General features: G+C 45.8%; 1 protein-coding gene across 4 annotated transcripts in view; it reads right to left on the bottom strand.

The window, feature by feature from the left end:
• Positions 1–3434: 3434 nt before the first annotated feature.
• The window catches only part of PLEKHA2 (pleckstrin homology domain containing A2), a 106910-nt gene continuing 95754 nt past the window's right edge, over positions 3435–14590 (bottom strand). For all 4 annotated transcript variants that reach the window (XM_087706169.1, XM_087706171.1, XM_087706168.1 and 1 more), the window contains 2 exons: positions 8538–8615; positions 3435–7265 (listed from right to left, as the gene is read on the bottom strand). In XM_087706169.1, the coding sequence (XP_087562295.1) occupies positions 6897–7265; positions 8538–8615 (447 nt within the window). In that variant the 3' untranslated portion in view covers positions 3435–6896. The remainder of the gene's footprint in view (positions 7266–8537; positions 8616–14590) is intronic.

Here is a 14590-nt window from a genome sequence, read left to right as displayed (position 1 = left end):
TTTATTAGTCTCTCATTTTCTTTGCCTCTAATTTAGAAATGGCCTCAAATGACCTCCAGTCCAGATTATCATTGTATTTAAATTCACCTGGCCATTAACCTTTATTTGATAAATAACAATTCAAGAAACCATGAATTTAATATGACCTCAGCCATCACACATTCGCTACTGCCTGCGTTTGATGGGCTTGGAGAAAACCAGAGCAGGAAATAAATATTTTAAATAAATCCAATCTTGGCCAAGAATTGCATGCTCCTTGGCTAGCAGATGGAAAAAAAATACAGGCACAACATGTTTATGGAAATAAAAGTTTTATCGTTCAAATAAACAACTTCTCCTATATAGTCCCAAAAGTTTATATGTCATTTTGTTGTTGCCTTGCCTTTTGTTCGTTTTCGTAGTTAAAATTAAAAAGAGGAACTTTAAATTGTTCAACAGCCTAGAAGAAATGTGTACTGAAATATTCCAATATTTTATTAAGGGGAAAACCCTCCACGTTTATTACCAAAAGCTCCAGTTGGGGAAGCAGAAGAATTTCATTCAAGGCGTAAAAGTAACTTTTTCTACAGGACTAGAATTAAAACTAGAATTAAAATGTGTGCAAAACAACTCCATTGCTTTCTTTTTATGCAATATGTCTGAAGTTTAAAAAAAAATCAAGAAAACCAGCTTAGATTCCCCCCCCCTCACCCTGCTTGACCAAGTGAGTATTTTTCAACCTCAACAACTTTTAAGACAGATGGACTTCAACTCCCAGAATTCCCCATCCGACCAAAGTCAAAATGGTGGGTCATTAATTCAGTGGTTGCGGCCATCTTTTTCAGCCATCCCATGGATACCCCTAATTTTTATATAGAGTTCTGAATCAGGGGTGAAATTCAGCAGGTTCTGATAGGTTCTGGAGAACCAGTAGCAGAAATTTTGAGTAGTTCGGAGAACCGGAAAATACCACTTCTGGCTGGCCCCAGAGTGAGGAGGGAATGGAGATTTTGCAATATCTTTCTCCCAGGAATGTGGAGGGACTGGTAATTTTGCAATATCCTTCCCCCAGGAGTTGGGGGGGGGGAATGGAGATTTTGCAGTATCCTTCCCCCAGGAGTGAGATGGGAATGGAGATTTTGTAATATCCTACTCCCAGGAGTAGGGAGGGACTGAGGATTTTGCAGTATCTTTCCCCTGCCACACCCACAGAACCGGTAGTAAAAAATTTGAATTTCACCACTGTTCTGGATATCTGGATGTGCCTTTTATAATGAAATGCCCACCTTGTTCTTAGCTTTGGGAAGGGATTTTTCAGATTAATGGAGTTGGATGGGACTTGTAGGTCATCTAGTCCAACCTCCCATCCAAACAGGAGACCCTACACCATTTATGACTAATGGCAGTCCAGTCTCTTCTTGAAAGCTTTGAGTGATGAAGCTTCCACAACTTCTGAAGGCAACTTCTGTTCCATGGGTTGATTGCTCTCACTGTCAGAAAATTCCCCCTTATTTCTAGGCTGAATCTCTCCTTTTTTCAGTTTCCATCCATTATTCTTTGTCTGGCCTTCAGGTGCCTTGGAAAATAGCTTGACCCCTTCTCACTGTGGCAGCCCCTCAAATATTGGAAAACTGCTCTCATGTCTCCCTTGGTCTTTCTCTTTTTTATCTGACTCCCATCTCCCCCGCCCCTAAACTTTACTTCCTTTCCACAGAAAGAGACCTACATACAAACCCATTTTTTCAACGGAAGTGCTAAATGTTAGGATGCAAAGTCCTACAGTAAATTTAATTTTGAATGACAGCCCAGGTGCCAATGTAGCTTTCAAACCCCTTTCTTGAGGAAGCCTGAGACACAGATTGATTCTGGACCATCCATGATGATGAAAACTCTGTACAGATAGTCCTTGCCTTACAAACATTCATTTAGTGACCATTCAAAGTTCCCACAAAACTGAAGTGATGTATGGCCAGTCCTCACATTTACAACCATTGCAGTAGCCCCAGGGACATGTGATCGAAATGTGGGCGCACAAGAGCCGTGGTGGCACAGTGGTTAGAGTGCAGTACTGCAGGCTACTTCTGCTGACTGCAGTTCAGCAGTTCAAATCTCACCGGCTGAAGGTTGACTCAGCCTTCCATCCTTCCGAGGTGGGTAAAAGGAGGACCCAGATTGTTGGGGGCAAGAGGCTGACTCTGTAAACTGCTTAGAGAGGGCTGTAAAGGCACTGTAAAGTGGTATATAAGTCTAAGTGTTATTGCTATTTTCCTTCCTTCCTTCCTCTCTCTGAGAGATTAGAATGCAGTACTGCAGGCTAACTCTGCCCACTGCCAGCAGTTCAATCCTGACTGGCTCAAGGTTGACTCAGCCTTCCAACCTCCCGAGGTGGGTAAAAGGAGGACCCAGATTGTTGTGGGCAACAGGCTGAATCTGTAAACTGCTTAGAGAGGGCTGTGAAGTGGGATATAAGTCTAAGTGTTATTGCTATTTTCCTTCCTTCCTCTCTCTCAGAGATTAGAATGCAGTACTGCAGGCTAACTCTGCCCACTGCCAGCAGTTCAATCCTGACTGGCTCAAGGTTGACTCAGCCTTCCATCCTCCCGAGGTGGGTAAAAGGAGGACCCAGATTGTTGTGGGCAACAGGCTGACTCTGTAAACCGCTTAGAGGGGGCTGTAACAAAGCACTGTAAAGCGGTATATAAGTCTAAGTGCTGTTGCTATTGCATAGCAACCAGGTTTTATTTACAAGGGTTGCAGTGTCTCATGTGTGTTTGTGTGTGTCATGTGATCGCCATTTGCCACCTTCCCAGAAGGCTTCGGACAAGTAAAGTCAATGGGAGAAGCTTGATTCGCTTAGTGACCACGTGATTCACTTAACAACCGCACTGATTTGCTTATGGCAGAAAAGGTTGCAAAACCAACCTTGCTTAGCAATGGAAATTCTGGTCCCAATTCTGGTCATTAGATGAAAACTACATGAAGTATAAAAGAGTGGTGAATGTGGCATAGATAGTCCTCAACTTACAGCAGTTCATTTAGTGACTGTTCAACAAAAAAAAGGGACATGACCATTTTTCACACTTGTAACCATTGCGGCATCCCCCTGGTCAAGAGATCAAAATTCAGGCGCATGGCAACTGTTTCATATTTATGACGGTTGCAGTGTCCTGGGGTCATGTGATTCCCCTTTTGTGACCTTCTGACAAGCAAAATCAATGGGGAAGACAGAGTCACTTAACAACGCTGTGACTCACTTAACAACTGCAATGATTCACTTAACAACTGTGGTTAGAAAGGTCATATAAAATGGGGCAAAACTCACTTGACAACTATCTCCCTTAGCAACAGAAATTTTGCGGTCATAAGTTGAGGACTACATGTACTAGGACACAGTATTTAATTTTATATGAAATCCAACACGAGAAGAGAGAAAAAAAGAGAGAGACAGCACAAAATTCTGGTCATAATTTTATTTATTAACAACAGCTAAAAAAAAATCTCCAGAGCAGAGAAGTGGTTGAAAGCCACAATTGTGGGTCTATTGATTGGGGGATTAAACCCCATTTAACTTTGCAGTAATAAGCACGCCTTCCAGAGGGTGTCAAAAAAACCAGGTGGCCCACATCATAAGGCTTTCATTCCCTTGCTTCCTTCCTTCCTCGCCCCTGTCTTATCAACATTAAAACCAAGGAACAGCATGATCTCTTAAATCAGAGGTGTCAAACTCAAGTTCATTGAGGGTCGCATCAGAGTCGTGCTTGACCTCAGGGGGGCGTGGCATGGCCAGGGTGGGCGTGGCCAGCTTGACATCACTTCTGTCGAGAGCGCCTGAGGTGGCCTGAGCGCTCTGCCAGCGAAAACGGGCTCCCGATTTCTGTTTTTGGCTGCGACGGCCTCCTGCAACCCTCTGCCAGCGAAAACAGAGTTTGGGAGGGTCACATGCGGTTCTCTTGATCTCCATTTTTGCTGGGAGAAGCACAATGGGCTGGTCCTTTGCTGTTTCCAGGGTGGCCCCACATGCCAGATCTATGCAGCCCATGGGCCGGATCCAGCCTGCCGTGACCCGTCAAAACCGCGGTCCACTAAAGCGCGCCCGATTAAAGCGCGTACCTGACGTCATCAGCAGCGCGACAAATACGACCGCGGAGAAAAAAGGGCGCTTTAAAAAGCGCTTTTAAAGCAAGCCGATTCACATAAAGGTAAGGGTTAGGTTTAAGGTTAGGGTTAGGTTAAGGGTTAGGGTTAGGTTTAGGGTTACGTTAAGCGTTAGGGTTAGGTTTAGGGTTAGGTTAAGGGTTAGCATTAGGTTTAGCGTTAGGTTAAGGGTTAGGTTAAGGGTTAGGTATAGGGTTAGGTTTAGGGTTAGGCTTAGGGTTAGGTTTAGGGTTAGGTTTTGGGGGGGGGGTTAGGTTTAGATTTACCCTTTAATTTTAAGTTTACCGCTCACAGCGTGCTGTTTTCGTCGCGCTGTGATGACGTCACGTACGCGCTTTCGTTGAGCGCGCTTTCGTTGAGCGCGCTTTAGTCTACCGCGGTTTTGTGGTGGAACCCCAGCCTGCAGGCCTTGAGTTTGACACCCCTGTCTTAAATGATTTTAGCAGCTTACTTCCAGTGTCTGAATAGCAGCATAAGGCTCAGGATCAAGTGTTGCCCACCGCAATAATTAAATGATATCCGAAAGAAAGACACAAATGATTCTATTTCCTTAAATTACAAAGGCTGCAACTAGACTTTTTTTTCCTTTTGGTAAGAATAATGGAGATTATTTCAGCCACTATTCTTCCTTTGCAATACCCACGATGATTAGGGGTTCAAATTCGCCTACAGACTCACCTTCCAAGCAATATTATTTTGCCAAAGGCTTGCCAGGAATCTGGAAGCAGCTGCAAAATACCCAACTGGCTCAATAGTAGAGAACATACTGCATCTTTAAAAAAAAAAACCACCCCAAAATCTTATTCCTGAATTAATCGAAGTACAAAAGGATGCACACCTGAGAATCTTGGTATCACAGACAGTCACACGTTCTGCGAGAGAGTAGTCTTTGCACAATTGATCACAGGATTTCACCCTAAGCCTATGGCTCAAAACGGGGCATCTCCCAATCTGCTCCAAAGCATGCTTCCTGCCAACTATGGGAAGGCAAGGAGAAGCATTGTGCATTTTCAGCTGCAAATCTGTACCGCCACTGATGTGAGTGTGGCGTCTCCTGAAACTGTTTTCTTTTAAGGAGGGAACGTCAAGCTTGAGTAAGACGGAATCTCACTAGTATCAGGAAATTGATCTACCTAGGGCAGCTTTCCTCCTGCCTCGGCTCGCCATTCAGAACTTCCTGCAGCTTCTACCTGCTGACTTAATACAGAACAGGAACGCATCACACGGGATCCCAAGGTTACTAGGAAAGGCCACAGTTTGAAATCTTTATGAATCTGAGCAGTCGTTCAAAGAATGACTCAGTTTTAGGTGTCAATTATCTGCCCAGCATATGACAACCTCATTGTTCAAAGTATCATTTGATATTCACTGGGGGGGGGGGAACCCTTTTGGTACCTCCCTTATTTTGTTTTCCACAGTCGCACAGATCCCAGAGAAGAACAGAAAAAGATGCTATTTCATAGGAGGATGTCCTTGCTCTCTTTCCTCTCTCCAATTTCTTGAAAATCCCTTTCTTCAGTATAGGTTTTGTGTAGACCTTATTGCCAGCGTACTGTTGGATTTTCTTATAATTTGCTGGTGATGTTTTTCACCCTACCATGTTGCTTTTTGATAGCTGAGCTACCAGCTACGAACAATTATATTATGAAGAGCTAAAAATTTTGGCTAGCTTGTAACCCAGATAAGTAGCAGAATCTCATATTCTCATCTGAGACTATCATCTTTAAGAGAAAGGAAAGAAGGGAGGGAAGGAGGGAAGGAAGGAAAGGAGGGAAAGGAGGGAGAAAAGGAAGGAAGGGAAAGGAATGAGGGGAAGGGAGGGAGGGAGGAAGGAAGGAAGGAAGGAAGGAAAGGGAAGGAAGGAAAAGGAAGGAAGGGAGAGGAAAGAGGGGAGGGAGGAAGGAAGGGAGAGGAAGGAGGGGGAGGCAGGGAGGGGAAAGGAGGGAGGGAGAAAGGAAAGGAAGGAAAGAGGGAGGAAGGAAAGGAGGGGAAGGGAGGGAGAGGAAGGAGGGGAAGGGAGGGAGGAAGGAAAAGGAAGGAAAGGAGAGGAATGAGGGGAATGGAGAGAAGAAGGAAGGGAGAGGAAGGAGGGGGAGGGAGGGAGGGAGGGGAAAGGAGGGAGGGAGGGAGAAAGGAAAGGAAGGAAGGAGGGAGGGAGGAAGGAGGGGAAGGGAGGGAAATGAAGGAGGGGAAGGGAGGGAGGGAGAAAGGAAAGGAAACTCCAAACTCTCTTCCTACCCAAAGCTTTGGACATTAAACAAGGCGAACGGCCTTCAACTCATCCACTGATCAAGCAAAACCACCCAATTGTTGCTACCAGAACAGAAAAGGGCAGATACACTGTGTGGCTGTATATTCCGGGTAACTCTAGTAAAGTCTTTTTGCACAATCAAAACAGACAGGAAGGCGACATGTACATCAAGGCCTCCAACCATCGGCTTCCCTTCCCTTCCCAGATGGGAAGCCATGACGGTGGAACAAACGGCTTCCGATGGCGAATGGAAGGCAAGTTCCTTCGTACAGTTCTGGCATCCTCAACGGACTTGAAACGGGGCCCATCGTGAGCATCCTGGCACCCGCTGGATTAGGCTGGATCTTGAGAAGACTCCAGCAACCCACCCATACGTGTAGATTCTTCTGAGCTTTAACTTTCTTTGCAGTATCTGTTCCCTCTCTGCAACTGGAGCTGGTGCAAGCTAGCAATGGTTCATCCAGAACATCCCGTCCTTAGAATGCCCATTTCCTGGCAACTGCCTGTATCGTCACACATCCGAGGTTCTGATGTTCTCATCATCCAAGTCCATCAGGAAACGGTGCTCTCTGAAGTTCTGGGGTTCCGACCTGTGTCGGAAGCGCCTGACCTGGGTCTCTCTGGCATCCCGCTCAGCGGACAAAGGGGCGAACCCAGAGTTGCTCAGCTCTTCAGCCTGTTCCTTGGATGCCGGATGCTGCTTCTCCTCCATCGGTGGCACGGGCATCCAAGGCAGCCAGCAAGAAGTGGAGGGGCCTCTGGGGCCAACCTTGGACTCCTCTCCTCGCTGCTTGAGCCATGCTATGGGTGCTGTGGTGGAGCCGGAGAAGGGGGGGCTCCCTCGTTTATCCATCGACACCGATCTCACCAAAGGCATTTCCTGCAAGGCAAAACCAGAAGATCAGTGGCAGTGTTCTGAGCGAGGCTTCCCAAGCGCCTGAAGCAAACTCCTGGTCCTGACAAAAACCCCTTTTATTCATTTCCTCTGAATTCTGCTCATTCACATCCAGCAAAGTCTTTCAAGGAGGATTTACAGTCACAGACCTTACCTGGCTTGGAGAGCTGACAGGCAGATACCTGCAGAACTTGGCCAGGAGTCTCGGAGAGTCACAAACCAATTAAGCGAACTAATTGTCTCCTGCAAACTTCACTCCCCTTTCGCTCCTCTTTTATTTCCTCTGGGAGAGGCCATTCATCGTCCACCTGTAGCCTTACTCCCAAGTCGCCCCCTGTTCTTTAGCTGTTCCCTTCATCTGGCAACTCTGTGCATGCGCACACTGGGAACAGGCTCCAGCTGTTTGTCTGCCTCACTGCTGTCTGACTCTGAAGGCAGCTGATAACTGTCAGACGGCCCTTGCCCCCACTCTGCCTCCAACACAGAGCCCTCATCAAAGCCTTTCCCAGACTCCAGGACTGGCCCACGTTCCTCCCCAACCTCTCAGCAGAGGAAAAAGGACACCATGCTAGGAGGAGACTCTATGGTGAGGCCAGCTCCAGAAATGAATGTAGGGCTTCCGGTTAGGACCTTTGTGGCTCTTTGAGTGTTTAAGGTTGCTGACCCCTGGGCTAAATGAACCTTTTTAGGACAGGGGATCCGTGGCATTCCCTTCTCTGCCTCTCCGCTCTGGTGGGGTGTGTAGATAGGACTGGGAGATACGAGTTGATGTTCTACAACTCCTTCCTTCTTCATTACGGAGCTGAGGCTGCTCAGAATTACCCTTTCATCATTTGCTAAGACACTTCCCCCATGCCATGGACTCCTTGGTTTAAAACATACAGAGACAAATCTCAAAATTTTGGGGATTGGAAAGAGAGTTAAAAGATTTCTGGAGCTTGGGTTTCTTGAGAAGTTACCTAACTCCAAAGTTTGGCCAAACTTCTCGTGATCATGGCCCAAAGCTGCAGATAGCTGAATGGCCCATGCCTCTCATTTTCCCTGGTGTTCCCTGCGGTCCATTTGTGATCTTGTTCTTTGCAGTATGTATTTATTTACTCAGATGGCTGGAGAAACCTTTTCTGGAAATGAGCTCTTTTTCAAATGTTTGCTCAAAATTATGAAAACAGATGACCTCCGCTATAAACAAGGTAAACACACACACATACACACAAAGTGAACGGATGCCATAGTCAAAGTGGAAAGAATTTGACCTACTCTGGGACAGCTCTTTAATGCTTGCACCGCACCCGTAATCTCTTTGATCCAGCTTTTCATGTCTTCAGGACTGTAGGCCTATCAAAAAAAGAAAAAAAAAAGGAAAAGATACCATCCAGAGAGCACTGTGAAGTTAAATTCATGGACATTTTCTGATGAATCATTTCCCTTTTTAAATCTGAAAAAGTCTGCTTCCCATTCATTTACACTTGCACCCATTAGGTTCTGCACTCGTGACAGAAGCAGAGGGGCACTTCCAGGTTGAAAGGATTAGCCGGTGACATCGCTGTTGTTCGGGAGACCCCCAGTTGGGGGGCTCCATTCATTTCCCCAGCAGGAGCTGGAGTGAAGGATGGGAACTCAACTCCATCCCATGGCAGCACTTGGGTTTCAAATGTAGGTTTGCTAAACTCCATCCTAGTGTCCTAACCACCCTCCTGATCCATTACTGTATTTTTTGGAGTATAAACCCCGCCCTTTCATCAAAATGGCCATGCATAGCCTTTAGGAGGCTTCCTGGGGGCTGGGGAGGGCAAAAATGATAAAAAAACAGGCTGATTTTTTGCTCGGTTTTGCCCCCCTCCCAGCCCCCAGGAGCACTCTACAAGCCTCCTAAAGGCTATGCATGCCCTTTTTTTTTTTGACAAAAAATGGGCCGTTTTCGGGAGGTCTGCAGAGTGCAAAAACTTTCTTTTTTAATTTGCCTCTTCAAAATCTTGGTGCATTTTATACTCCAAAAGATACGGTAGGTCTTCAACCCTGACCATTCTAAGACCTAACAATTCCACAGTTCAGATTTAATTTTTTTTTATAATCTTGAACGGTTGACTTCTCTTCAAATGTGGCATCTCTCAAGGAATTGAAAAGGTGGGTAGAAGTAAGGAAAGGCCGTTTCGAAACTTCCTCCTCAATTGTTCATGCCCTATATAAGTTCTGGCCACTATGAAAAGATCCACCAGAGGGCAGATTTGATATTTGAAACGAAATGTGATGCATGTATATAAAATCTCACTTAGCAAAAATGCAGATCTTGCTAGATTCTGATAAATACATTTTTTTTAAAAAGCAGAAGAGGTGGTTAATCTAACAGCCTACAAAGGAAAGCTCTCATTCTGCCCTCTGGATGAACTCTGTCTTGATTAATATGTGGAATGAAATATCCTGAAGTTTTTTTAAAAAGCCTTTAAAATATACCCTTTGCAAGTCCTTTATGAAGCTAATACATCTGGTCGTAATTGCTTGGTGCTAATATTAATGGCTGTGCTAACATTAGGAAATGTCTTGTTTGGATTACTTCACTGTTTTCTTTTGATAGGGGCTGATATCGTGAAGATTGAACACTGAAGTGTATTATGCTGTATTGATTTACAGTACTGCATTTAGCTACAAGCACACACTACATTAAAATTAACCGGATCACTATAGTACTAGGACTGTAAGCCATGCAAGGTCAACAGAAAATCCCATGGGTGACTAATAACTGGCTGTTGTGCATTTCAATTGATTGCTTTAGTATCCAGAAAATAAATAAGTACCGTATTTTTCGGAGTATACGACGCACCACGATTTTGAAGAGGCAAATTTTTTTTAAAAAGTTTTTGCACTCGGCAGACCTTCCAAAAACAGCCTGTTTTTCGTGAAAATGGGCTCATTTCCCCCCCCCCAAAAGGGCATGAATAGCCTTTTGGAGGCTTGTAGAGTGCTCCTGAGGGGGGCAAAAACAGGCAAAAAAGGCCCATTTTTTGTGAAACGGGCCTGTTTCTCTCCCCCCCCCCCAAATGCCATGCATAGCCTTTAGGAGGCTTATAGAGTGCTCCTGGGAAGGGGACAAAATTGAGCAAAAAACAGCCCATTTTCGCTGATTTCTGCCCTCCCCAGTCCCCAAGAGCACTCTGAAAGCCTCCTAAAGGCTATGAACGGCCATTTTAGTGAAGGGGTTGGGGTTTGGGGAGGCAAAAAATGCTGTATTCAGTGTGTAAGATGCACCCAGATTTTCAACCTCTTTTTTGAGGGAAAAAGATGCGTCTTGTACTCCGAAAAATACGGTATATACAAACTAGACTGGAAAAGATAAAAAAGAAGAAGAAAACCCACAGCAGGATCACAACTAAAATATTCAGGGAAAGGAACTATTTTTGCTGTTCTGATTCTTCCTTTCCCAGCTGTTTCTCTCCAGATTTATAGAACATTTCTTGGACTCCATTGGCTGAGAATTCTATGCTCAGGTTATAGATTAACCTGAGATTCTATACTCAGTTTAAAGGCAATTGCCGCAACCAGCAGAGACAAGATTAAGACATACTTGGAACAGCCCATCTTTCTTACCCTGGAAGCTACAACTGATTTGTTGGGCTACAGTCAACTGTCTCCAGAGGCCTCCCATGGACAGCGGAGAGGCTATCATCTTCATCTCAATTTCCTGGTTTTTCAGAAGGTTCTCTGGAGAGATATCTTAAGCCAGGAAAAGGGTACGTTGCTTGCTTAGCTAATTATGGGGCCCCTGGAAAAGGGGATGGAAAGCCACAGGACCACAGACAAAATTGAAGCTTGCCCATCCCTATCTTAAAAAAAATGTGTCAAGTGAGTCTGGCAAATTGGAGTAAGATCCCTTACTGCAGGGGTGGTATTCACTTACTTTCCCTACTGGTTCGCAAATGGGAGTGCACGCGCCCCCGTCAACACATGCTTCCACGCATGCGCATTACTTGCGCACACGGCTTGTGTGCATGGGCGCGGTTTGAATACATGCCTAAATAGGACAGCATAGAGCCAGGGTGCATGGGAGGGGGCTCACCCGCGATTTCCACTACTGGTTCGGGTGAACCAGTCTGAACCGGCTGAATACAACTTCTGCTCTGGTGCTCATCTAAGGGAAACATATGCCCAGAGAACAGGTCAGGTGGGGTCTCTATTATCTAACACTTTGTCAGGTGCCAGCAACCAGAACAGCTTTGGGAATGGGTCAGATTTTTTTAAATTGTTGATCACCAGCTTACAAGAATCTCTCTAGACCAGTGATGGCAAACGTTCTTCTGCTTGGGTGCCAAAAGGGTGCGTGCGTGCCCACACCCATAATGCAATGCCCTTCCTCTGCACATGCACACACACACCTCCGTGCATGCACGCAGGCCTCACTGAAGCCTCCAGAGTTCCGGTAAGCCCGTTGGGATGTTTTTCAACCTCCTCAGGCTTCAGGAAACTTTCTGAAGTTCCATTAGGCCCGTTGGGCCCATTTTTACCATCCATAGGCTCCAGAGGCTTTCCTGAAGCCTGGGGAGGGTGAAAACAGCCCTCTGGAAGGCCAAAAATCAGCTGGCCAGTGTGTGCATGCACGCTGGAGCTGACATAGAGCAGGCTGTGCCACAAATTCACCATCATGGCTCTAGACCAGTGTTTCTCAACCTTGGAGACTTGAAGTCCTGTGGTCTTCAACTCCCAGAATCCCCCAGCCAGCTGTGCTGGCTGGGGGATTCTGGGAGTTGAAGTCCACAGGACTTCAAGTCTCCAAGGTTGAGAAACACTGGCTAGACTGTGCAGACTCTCCAAACTTGGGAAGGCCAGATAGAACCTAAAGGTTTGACCTCAAACATTTCTTTCCCCAAAGGTCTAAGCCGAAATGTCATTTAACTCTCCCTATCAGGGCTTCCTCTCCTTCAGTTGATGGCTCCACCATATACCTTTAATCCAGGGATGTCCAAACTTGGCAACTTTAAGACTTGTGAACATCAAATCCATGGCTGGCTGAGGAATTCTGGGATTTGAAGTCCACAAGTCTTAAAGTTGCCAAGTTTGGAGAGCCCTGCGTTAATCAAAGTGAAGTCAAGGCTCATGTAGCTGAAGATCACAGGGATATATACTAGTCCAAATGCATCCTCCCATGGTCTTCCTCAAACAGATGGGAGCCACGCTCTCTTGCACAACTGCTCACACAGTTGCTTACCCAGTAAACAAAACACAGCCAACTGTAACTCCTGGTCAGGTGCAAAAAATAACCCAAACCCCAGCAATCTGCATTGCAAACGTCATTCTTAAAATCATCTGCACTTACTCGATTGATTATGCTCTTCCCTTCCAAATCATTCACATAAAAGAATTCGCATTTGGATGAGTACATCTATCGGTATCCTGCACAGTTTTCCCTCCATGGAATTTGAGCGGGGTCATTGCAGAGTTTGTTGATCTCCACCTGGATTCACTACTATTTAAAGTCTTCAAAGTTGGCAACTTTAAGACTTGTGGACTTCAACTCCCAGAATGAGAATGAGAATTCTGGGAGTTGAAGTTCACAAGTCTTAAAGTTGCCAACTTTGAGGTCCCCTGATTTAAAGCACCCACCAAGAGTGCAATGAAAGAAAGTAATCAGGGAGGACATTTTCAGTGCTCTTTGAGAAAAAATAGGTAAAGGGTTTCTGTGATCTCTTCAAGCTACATGTTTTGTGTGATTATAAGTCCACATATCAAAAGAAAAGGACCAGAAGTCTTCCAATAGCAGTCTTCCAATATTTAGGGGGCTGCCACAATGAAGGGAGGGCCAACCTATTCTCCAAAGCATCTGAGGGCAGGAGAAGAAGTAATGGACGGAAACGTATCAAAGACAAATCGAACCGAGAAAGTTTGCCTTCAGAAGTTGTGGGTGCTTCATCACTGGAGGTTTTTAAGAAGAGGCTGGACAGCCACTTGTCTGAAATGGGAAAGGTCTCCTGATTGAGCAGGGGGCTGGACTAGAAGACCTCCAAGGTCCCTTCCAGCTCTGTTATTCTATGTTCTAAATGGACCACAGAACAAATCAGCTCAGAGATGTCACTCAAGACACAAATGACCAGGTTGAATTTAGGAGATATTTTGGACGTATCATGAGAAGGCCTATCTCAGTGATGGCGAAGCTTTTTGGCACTGAATGCTGAAAAGGAAGCATGCGGGGGGGGGGGACCAAGTGCCGAAAAGGGAGCACTTTCCATGTACGTGTTTGTCTGGGCAACAACCAGGAAGAGGAGCTGCCCATGGGGCATGCATGCACCAAAAAATTAACTTCCCGTTTCCGGCGCACACATGCACACCGGCAAGCGGTTACTGCTTGCCTGAGCATGTACCGATCAGGTGATCGCCGCATGAGCATACACGCCAGAAACCCAGAAGAGGAACAGGTGATGCCACACATGCCAGGCAACCTGACTCTGTGTGCCACTTTAGGCACATGTGCCATAGGTTTGCCATCATGGGCCTATCTCTCTCAAGAAGTCTATAATGCTGGAAAAGGTGGAAAGAAAAAGAGAAAGGGTAGAAACGGAATCACAGTCAGACCTTCAACAAAGCAGGCATGGGCCCCACAGGTACACCTGGGCAACTCCTTTGACTCTTATGTCTGCCCCACCTTGGCTTCCTATGTTTCTAAGCCGTTCTTCGAAGCCAAAGAGGGAGAAGATGATGGGTGGAAAAACACACGGCTAGCCACCGTCCCCACCTCCCTTTGCAAAAAGCCCCTAAAGCTTTCTTAGAAAAGAATAAGGAAAGGTTGAAGGCTGAGGATTTGCTCATCACTCCAAAAGTAGAGAGAGGAAGGGGGGAAGGGGGGAAGGGGAGGGGGCCAGAGGGATGGCAGTCACATTCTGCTTAATTAGTGCATTATTATAACTCAGTTAGGTTTCCCATGTCAGTCACTGCGCAAATATGCAACCCTCTTTTCTCAGCAGGCTGTCATTTGAATGCGGCTATAAAACATTGTCCACATTCCAAAAGCGTCTTCCGGAGACAGGCGGGAGTTAGCGCCCATTCATTCAAAACAAACCGGTTTGCAGTTTGCAAATTTCAAAAGACGACTTCAGCTGTCGCAGATCTTGGACGGCCATTGATTGCAAAGGCAGATATTCACAATTGTTTTTCTTCTCTTCATCAGAGAAATGTTGGCTTTTGGTTGCTGATGGTTTTCAAGAAAAAGTGGGCAACCATTTGTCTCTTGATGGAGTTGGACTAGAACAGTGGTGACCAACTGGTGGTCCGTGGACCACTGGTGGTTAGTGAGAAAAGTTTGGTGGTCTGCAGAGAAATTATTTGCA

Source organism: Thamnophis sirtalis, unplaced genomic scaffold, assembly GCF_051295495.1.
Source record: "Thamnophis sirtalis isolate CommonGarterSnake01/CBP01778 unplaced genomic scaffold, rThaSir2_p1.2 scaffold_2, whole genome shotgun sequence".
NCBI classification, from domain to species: domain Eukaryota; kingdom Metazoa; phylum Chordata; class Lepidosauria; order Squamata; family Natricidae; genus Thamnophis; species Thamnophis sirtalis.
This window is presented reverse-complemented; position numbering and strand designations above follow the sequence as displayed.